This window comes from Epinephelus moara, chromosome 18, assembly GCF_006386435.1.
Source record: "Epinephelus moara isolate mb chromosome 18, YSFRI_EMoa_1.0, whole genome shotgun sequence".
Lineage (NCBI taxonomy): Eukaryota > Metazoa > Chordata > Actinopteri > Perciformes > Serranidae > Epinephelus > Epinephelus moara.
The window spans coordinates 10100360-10110304 of record NC_065523.1 but is presented as its reverse complement, the minus strand read 5'-3'; the positions used below and the strand labels follow the sequence as shown (position 1 = coordinate 10110304).

Below are 9945 nucleotides of genomic sequence, written 5' to 3'. Positions count from 1 at the left end.
CAGAAGTGTCAGAACGAGGACACTTTTCATGAAATATGTTTTATGGAAAAGAATGAAGTTTGATACAAGAGTGAAAGCCTGTATAATTTGCTTTGTGCTCTATTAATTTATTTTATGGATGCAGGGTGTCAATATTTGCCCAAAGCCCTTTCAGAACTGTCAAACTGCTGCATGTGAAAGGATTGTTCCTCCACTGCTTCTTGACTACATTTAAATGTACTGAGACAGTATGAATAAAGACAGAGGGTGTCAAATACAAACTTTTTCGCACTGCTATCCTAAACGTCTCTTACTTTTTCCCGTGTCTTTTAAGAGTGTTCAAAGTCAGATTCTCTCTTAACTGCACAACTTGTCATAAATTGCTTGTCTCAGCCTGATGAATCCCACCTGTTCATGAGCAGGTGCACATTTGTGTGATCATTAACATAATCGATGCTCTCAAACTGTTCCATTTGTGGGAAAGTTTAATTAACAAAAAATGTCACTGAAGAGTAAAAAGGAGAACTTCACGCCGCAGAGCTTCAGGTCCCACTGTTGGAAGTCAGCAGACAAAATTAGGACAAATTTAGCAGTGACAGTAGTTGTATTCAAACCATTTCCTCTTTAGTAGGAAGCGCTCATCGACTAAAATGAAAGGTGGGACTGTTGAAGTAAGGAACCTGGACAGCGACCAGCAGAAAGAGCTTTAGGAGGCCGTTGGAGTGTGAGAACCTTTCTGACAACTATTGAACTGCAAGTTGTCATGCCAATTAAATATTTTTTTAAAAAGTTCACGACTTATACCACAGACCGGGACCCTTATTAAATTTTGCTCGTGGCCAAGAGAAAAATGTAAATGCAGGGATGGGTCTCTTAAATCACTTGTACTTGTCATTTAAAGGTACCCTGTCAAGGTTTTGAACACTAATGGGGTAGTGACACCAATTGTTTTATGCAATCACCACACACACTGAATATATCACAAATGTGTTTGTTTAGAGCAAGACTCCACAGGGCAACTTTAGAGTGAATCTGTTTGTATGTGATTCTTGCCTGACCCCCAATGTGTTGTAATTGTTACAGTAAGTAGTGTGACTGAAATAGTCCCATAACCACAATGCTGACTTTTTTTTTTTCATTTTTAATGGATTCCAACTGCAATTGTATTGAACTTGTGCTGAAGGAATCATAAAATTGTTTTATAGTTATCAAATGGCTAAAAGCAAATATCACACTTTCACTCATAAAGTGCACTATATAGAGAACAGACAGCAACAGCTGGTTTGGCTGTTGTCAGGCCATTAAATAGGCATTATCAGTGGTTATAAGCTTCATACATAGATATAGGTCAAAAGGGGCGTGGCACAACTACTATGAGGTTTAAAAGGTCATTACCAGGCCATTAAATGGCTGTTTATGTTTACTGTTAGGCGCCAACCTGTCGTGGCAATAATAATTACAACAGGAGCAAAGAAGGAAGTCAAGCAACATAGGATAAAAAGCAAGGAAGTTTGTGGTGGAAGGAGGGGCAGGTGGTGGATGGGTCAAACAAACAATTAAACAGGGATGTTTTGGTTTTTTTAAACTGGCGTACCAGGATATCTTTTTCTAAACCTAACCATGTAGTGAAAATTGAAAGTAAAACCTAACAAAAGTGCAAACACTTCACAATTTCATGTATGCAAACAGCAATTCAGTGGCCTAATAACAGCCTTTGAACCCATAGGACCCCAAAGAACCCCATAATAGGTGTCGCATGCCCCTTCTAACCCATATCTTTGGGGTTGTTTGTCATTTGATGGACTAATAACATCCGAATCAGATCTTCATGCCTTTAGGAGATAACCAGGCTTTGGCTCTTGTTAGGGCTCATCCTGAAACTAAATTGAAAAATGAAAACCATCACAAAGCTGAGAACTGAAGAAGCACGTTGTCATTCAAACATTTTTTCATTGCACTCCAGTTTTCACCGTCATGAACAAGCAGCTGAAAAATGAGCAGACATGTAGTTTTAATAATAACTCTCAAGACTAGTTTTCACATTCAGCGTCATAAATGGGGCATGGCCCGGACACAGCCGGTTTAAAAGGGCTATGTGTAGTATTTTGTGTTTGTCAGACGGTTCCCTGTTTCCCCACCTCTAAATCATTCTGTGTTTGTTCTGAAGAACCAGAGGAAGGATGAGAGACAATAATAGATAAAGACTGTAAACCCACAATAAAATACCTCTAAGCACAGTTCTTCTAATGCCACAAGATGCTGTTTGAAAAAGAAAACTTTGGGCTACCTCCTTACCTCTCAAAGATTTTTAAGAAAAAGTGACACATTCCTGTGGTTTACTACCCATATTCGTATCTCCTTTGTGATTTTAACAAAGTTAAATAATTAATTTCTCAGCAATTAAACGGCAGCTCCCATTAAGTTTCCCTGCATGCAGAACACTTCTTGGCAATTGTTGGTATCTCTCTTATTCAAGATATCCACCAATGCTTTCTTTAAATGTCATCATTCTTTGTAGTTGTAATCTTCACAGTCTAAAATATATCTAAGAAATAAATATAACATATTCCTTCTGTTGTCAGCTCAGCTCAGTACCCTCAGCTGTTTTGCTGTGACAGCATCACTTAGTCTATTATGACTTGTAGCTGATAGTAGCTAATGTTAGCAACGTTTATAGATATTCCTGTGACACTGACATTATAACGGTACTCTAGTTGTGCTACTGTTACGCTACTCTTCAGTATACACCATTATTTCGTAATTGCCATTTTAGGCCATAGTGGCTTATTAATATATCAAAATTAATACAGATGTTAAATACTACACATAGCACCTTAAATATCCTGGAGAACACCTGCTTTCCACAAAAAATCTTAATCCACGAAGTCAAAGATCTTACAGTCTGTTTTTCACACTTTATATTGATTTTCATTTAACATGTTAATAGATTTCACTGCCTCCATCTCTTCTCGTCAAGTTACTATTCTTCTTCAAACAGAAAACAAGGGCTGCTGTGCTTTTGTGTTCAGTGGCAGAACCTGTGGCCAGTTCAGACCTAAAGTAGCAGTTTGCCCCATTATCCCACATAACCCTCACTTTCCCATCGATGGCTCAGCACTGCTCCTCCCCCAGTGAGTCTGTGTTCTCCCCCAGGTCTATAGAGGCTGACGTAGCTCTCATCTTGCCTCGTCCAGGACCGGGACCTGGCCCTGGTCCTGGACCTGGACCCGGGCCCCCTACGACGAGCCCAGCTCTGGTCCCACCGTGGCCAGGGTAGACCTCAACGGTGCTGGAGATAGACTGGAGGGATCGGTCCCGGAAGTAGTGGAAAGCTTCCTGGTCCAGGTAGTTCTGCTCCTCGCGCAGGCCCTGCTCAAACAGCTTGCGTTTGTGTCTGAACTCGATCACCGTCTTGGTGTAGGAGTTGAGGGTGGTGACGGAGGCAGCCATGCAGCAAGTGAAGGAACCCCAGGCCATGCTGGTTGACACATGAAGGGAAGAAGAAACAGTGAATCTTTCTGCTCATAACAGTAGCTATATTCTAACCATGCTAGTGGTGTGGCTCTGTTGATAGCTGTTGGTTGGTCTATCATGTTGGTCCAAACTAAAATATCTTGGCAACTCCTGGTTAGATTGCCTCCAGCGCCACCACAAGGTTGGCATTTGTGGTTTGCCATGAAATTTGGGAAAGATATTCATGTTCCCCACAGGTTGAACTGTAACACACAAAGTACTGTGTGACTAATGCTCATTTGTAGCTAATTTAGCATGCTAACATGCTAAACACCGGTGAACATGTTAAACATCCTGTCTTCACAATAGTATCCTTGGCCCACCTCTGACAATATAGCCTCACAGATCCAATAGAATGGCTGTAAAGTTAAGCTGCTAACTAATAATCAATACTTAATTATTTTATATAAAAAACAAACAAACCAACAAACAAATCCATAACATTCCAAAGCCCTGCTGGATACTTCTAAGAGCTACAAAGATTTAGCTCTTTTAACTTCAGAAGTTATTTTGAGGGTGGTGCTGCCTGATTTTGATATTTGTTGTGTATGAGTGTATATTCTGGCCTGATGGTGGAGCTAGAGAAACGTCAGAGAGAGAATGATGAGAAGAAAACCACTCAGAGAAACATCTGTGGTGATTCAGCTTATTCTCTGACCTCTTCAGCCTCGGCCTCTGCTCCAGTTAATGTTAGCTAGCACATAACTGATGTGCTGCTAATTGAGAGAGTGTCTCAGCTCTGAAGGGAATAGGTGTGATATTAGCTTGTTAATAGGGAAGCTGACAGTCTCTCAGTGCAGAGTCAAAATTTTGTACACCAAAAACAATGTCAGGCAGAGATCTGTAAACATGCTGAACAAGTAAAACATGCAAAGAGACAAGAACAAAAAGAAGCAAAGTGACGGATGCAATGCATCAGTCTTTATCTCAAAAAGCAGAAATCCAAACTATGGTGTATAATGTGATATTACTTTGTTTAATGTAAGTCAGTTTTTTTTCTCTTCTGTTAATAATTTAAACACTGTTGTTTCTCAGGGGAAGCTCAAAGTGCTCAAACACAATAAACAGAATATATTCACAATAATAAATCACAAGGTACCAACACAACATTTCATAGATGAACATCAGTCAATGACCAAAGACCAAACTATTGTTTTAAAAGTGCACAGACTTCCTCTTCAGAGTTGACCATGATGTTAGTTAACTAATTATCCATCTATTATAGAATTGCTTTGTGCGTTGGCTGTTGTGTCAGGCTGTAAATGAGACTAAGCTTAGTTTCCAGAGAGCTTTAAACAGAATATGTGACATTGACCATCACATCGTCCTCAGAATAGAGCTCATTCACACTTTTTATTCGTCCTTAAAGAGCTTTTTGGCCTCCTGTACTGGTAGATATTCATCATTCCTGCTGAATTTATTCATCTTTAACGATGTTAAATGACTCCCTCGTGGTGTTGAATGAGCAGCCTTCACTTGAATGACTGACAGAGAAAAATATCCTTTTAAAAGGCTCTTGTTCCATTTCAATTTCACTCATTCTGTTGCCATGTTTTATTCTTGTTTTCTTATCTTAAAATCCTTGTTTGTGACTTTATACAGTTTTCTGTCTTTTATTGCTTTATGTTGGTATTTGTATTCTACGCATAATGCTGGCTTTGGTAACCACTATATAGCCTATAGAGTTACCAGTGGTAGAAAAAGTATTATGTACTAATGCCACACTGTGAAAATACTCCAGTACAAGTAAAAGTCCTGCATTTAAAAAGTATCCATCAGCAAAATGTACAAGTATTTGTTGTGCTGTAAAATGTTCACTGTCAGTGTTTTACTATTATATCTGATGTTTTTGGATTTATATTACTGCTGCATTAATGTGTATGTTGCTTTTCATTGCTGCAGATGTTTATGGTTGTGTTAATTTTAACTCCTTTATATACTGTTGGATAGTTTCATCTACAGCAATGCATCATATTCTATAAGATCAGCATATATTTGTAGCGTAGCTGTCCTGTGAGAACCATGTATCTCTAAAAAGTCAACTTTTCATGGTGTCAGAAAAACAGTCCTGTTTTCAGCTTTGAGATGATGCATTTTCCAGCTGATCCAAGAGGGTTTTTAAAGAGTTTATTTAGCTTAAAAAGTACAACAATTTTCTCAACACACAAAGGAACGCTTCATCCTTCAGTTTATCATAAACATTCAACAGCATGTCTGGAGATACATGGTTTTCACAGCTAGGGGATGAAGAAGTGTAATCTACAGAGTCACTTTGAAATTTGTAGTTTAGATTTGGAGCCAGCGTGAATGAGAAGCCCTGACAGTGCTCAGTGCTCTTCTCTGAGATTCTCCGTGCTTGATCCATTAATGAGCAAAGTGAGCTCAGACAGCAGCTGCAGCTCAGCTTTACCTTCAAGCAGAGAGTAGTGGAGGTCAAGGTGCATCTTGTCTGGCTAATTATCCCAGAAACAACAACTGTGTCGCTCCCTGTGTAATTCAACACACTGCGACAGCACACACCCCCAGCAACATCCTGTAGAGATGATTTATAATTGCATAAACAGAGGGACGATGAGTGTTTGTTCAACTCTCTGTTTATCCACGTCATGAGTGTGTCAATGGATAATTATGTGTTCTGTCATTTTAAAACAAGTGACACAGTCTTGATTAATTACTCAGGGGGCCTTTCAGCACAACAAGTTTGATTAAAAATAGGGCCATGTTTGTGTGTGTATGTGTGTGTGTGTGTGTGTGTGTGTGTGTGTGTGTGTGTGTGTGCGTGCGTGCAGACTGACCAGAAGGACCAGCCGTAGTCCCAGCTGTGAGGCCTCCAGTCTTCAGGACCCAGACTGACTGTGATCTGGAACACCTGAGTGTACATCATGTGGGCCACCATACCCAGAAGACCTGCAACACACACACACACACACACACACACACACACACACACACACACACACACAGTAACATTTTCTGCATTAAACACAATCCCATACAGGCACAAATAAACTATTAAACTATTAATAATTATTATTATATTCTGTGCATAAATGAAGCAGAGCCATGTAGCCCCGTTGGATATGCTCAACGATTTTGGTGGTGCAGTGGTTAGCACTGATGCCTCGCAGAGTTTTCTGGGTTCTATTCAGCCAACCAGCTGGGGCCGTTCTGTGTGGAGTTTGCATGTTCTCTCTGGTTTAGCGGGGGTTTTGTCCGGGTTCTCCAGCCTTCCCCTACAGTGCATTTGCTTAATTGGTGACTAAATTGCCCACAGGTGTGAATGTGAGCATGAATGGTTGTCTGTCTCTATGTGTCAACCCAATGAAAGTCTGGCAACCTGTCCAGGGTGTACCCCGCCTCCAGCCCCCCCTCTACCAGGATAAGTGGTAGATAAGTGGTGCATAAATTAAATCCCCCCTTTTGCCAGGAAGTGGCTTTGTAAACGTATTTCTGTCCAGGGGAGATGTGTAGGCACATGTACTGTATAGTGGTTAGCAAACAGCTTGGTCTGCAAATCTCAACTTCTAGAGATTTAATTGCCACAAAATTTGTTTTGAATATTCAAGGTCCCAAGGTGATGGTCCTGACTTTTCCTCTAGCTTCACTATAAGGTCAAAATTATGCCTTTACTGTGGCAAGGTATCTCAAAAACTAATAACTGAATTCCCATAACTGGTGCTGTAAGGTACAGTAATTTATTTTTCAAAGTGTTACGCACCAAAAGGTGCTCAGCCCACATGGGCTTACACAACAGTACAAACACCAAAAAAACGAGAGCAATAACATATTGAGAGCGAAAGAACAAATGTAATACACCTCCATGCGTGTCAGACAAAGTCAAACAATGTCAAAGCAGGTATAAACACAACCTTGCTCCTTAGACATTACAGCTACAAAAAATCATTTAGGCACATCTGAGTCACTGCCTTTAACACATCAAACATAAAGCGCCCTCCTAAGCTGTTGGTAGGCACAAACACAAATTGAGCTGTGGAATACTTTGTCTGTAAACAGGTACTGAAGTCGACATTCATCAGACACACAAAAGAAATCAGGCCATTGTGCAGACATTTTAAGGAAAAGCATGCATATAAGACTGTAATATAATAGACAAAGAACAAAAAGTGCATTTCGTTTTAAACCTCCCCCAGATACCACATGTCAGCTAGGCACTGACAGACCTCTGCGCTCTGGTCAGGTTAAGGGCGACATAGTGCTCTGAATGGTATGCTTAATCAGACTGTATGTTCTCAGTTTTGATTTACACAGAACTTCTTCCTCTCTCTTCTTCTTAAATCCCACGAGGAAATTTGCTTGGTAAGTCTGTTATTGGGCATATTGATTAATCTTTTCCACAGTCACAAGTCCCCCTTGTGCCACACTTCCCATGGTTCCCATCCCATGTCACCACATACTGTACTGCAAGCTTAGAGGCCATTTTATGCACATCCAGGAAACAGTGCATAACTCTATGCTGAACTGCATAACATTTAGTTTGCCTATAATAAACTGGGACCGGTGCACCATAATCTAAAATAGGACAGACACAAGATTTATACAACTGTGAACAGGTTTTATAACCAAGATCCCTGCATAGCTTAACCTTATTAAGGAAAGCTCCCAGTGCCCAACCTGCACAGTCTGATAAGACTTTTATTCCTTCTCTAAAGGTAAGATGCTTATCCAGAGTATGTCCTAAGTATTTGTAATAGCCGTTGTATGAAATAAGTGTTGAGCCACAGTGAAATTTAAACTCAGTCTGGGACTCTCCATTCATCCTGAAATGCATGTTTACTACAACAACAGTACACAATATTCAACAAACTCTGAAGATTATTTTCAGTCTCTGAAAGGAGGACTATATCATCCAAAAAGAAAGAGTGGCAATCATAAAGTCACTTGATCTGCCACAAATAGCTGCTTGCCTAATTTCTAGTACTAGATCTTTTATATAGCTGACAAACAGTGTGGGAGAGAGCACCTCCCCCTGTGGTACACCAAATGAGGTTAGGAACCAACCTTGTCTATAACCACTGACTTGCACACATGCAGCTGGGGTTTAGTAAAGTGCTTTTGAGGTGTTATAAAATGTACCATCTACACTGGATTTTAGTAATTTGAAATGGAAAAAGTATCTGCACACTTGGAGTTTGTGTTTGACACATGGTTTTCTGGCACCTTGGCATATTCTGGTCATGAGTGCGGTGATTTGCTCCTAGTAATTTGAAATGGAAAAGGTCATGGTTTATATAGTCAAAAGCTTTCAGAAAATATATGAATAGGGATGCACTGATCTATCAGCCACACGTCGGTAATGGCCAATATTTGCCTTGTTGACTTTCATCGGCCTATTGGCAAATAATATCCCAAATAATACCCCTTTCACACCAAAATTAGTCAGTGTACGCAAGTTTTTTTAACACAGGAAAACCTGCTAAAATAGGCTATAAACTCCTTCCCGTTTTTACTGCTGTGTCACATTTGACGTCATGGGCAGGTCGGAAAACAGGTTAGTAAACAGTGGAAAGCAGCATGGAGGCCAGTGAAAATGTTATTGTGGTGACTGCTTTTTATATCTCTTACAATATATTTAGTCTCTCTTTCAAACTCGTAGCAGACTACATTTGGAACGATATTTGCTCTGATGGAGATGGATAGTATTATGTGGTGGCTCAAAGGGGATAAATTAGCGTGTTCACCCAGGTGCTGTATTTCCGTCACTGCTGATTGGAGCTACCTGTGACTACTACAGAGTGATTTGAACCCAGTGTGAATGCTGATTGAAACCTTTCCCATTACAAACAAAAGCTAGATGTTTGCAAGTAGTGTTTTTTTGTGAAGTGGGAAAGAGGTTTCAGATGGCATTCACAAATGGCAGTGGCTGATTTTCCATTGTGTCATCAATTTTGCGCAGACTAAAAAGCAGCGCTTGAGAAAACATGTTTGGGATGAGCAAAGATCTTCCCTGGGATGCTATTGGGAGGAAAGAATGCACTAAACTCAGGTGATGCACCCTATTGTCTCCCTGGTAATGCTACTTTGTGAACAACAAATCTGTGTTGACAACAGGAGGAAAGCTCGTTAAGGTTGCTGTAGGCAGCCAGTGACTGGAACTAACTGCTGACTGAGGTCGCGTTTAGTTACATTATGATGTGTTATACACACAATACTCAAAAATGAGTATTGGATGAAGGCAAATTCTTAAGTTCTCATGATGAGTTCAAATGTAATCTTCTAAAAAGTAGATTTTGGCAAGAAACTTGAATAAATACAGCTGTTTGAAGGAACAATTTGTTCATGTTTTCACAGCAATATAAAATAAATATTAGAGAGTAAACTGTGATATATATATATATATATATATATACACTGAACAAAAATATAAACGCAAAACTTTTGTTTTTGCTCCCATTTTTCATGAGCTGAACTCAAAGATCTAAAACATTTTCTATA

At 39.8% G+C, this 9945-nt stretch overlaps 1 protein-coding gene across 1 annotated transcript in view; it reads right to left on the bottom strand.

Annotated features, from left to right (window-relative positions):
• Positions 1-451: 451 nt before the first annotated feature.
• gsg1l (gsg1-like) overlaps positions 452-9945 on the bottom strand; it is a 55120-nt gene continuing 45626 nt past the window's right edge. The window contains exons 4-5 of the mRNA XM_050069577.1: positions 6288-6399; positions 452-3457 (exon numbers count right to left, since the gene is read on the bottom strand). Of these exons, the coding sequence (XP_049925534.1) occupies positions 3091-3457; positions 6288-6399 (479 nt within the window). The 3' untranslated portion in view covers positions 452-3090. The remainder of the gene's footprint in view (positions 3458-6287; positions 6400-9945) is intronic.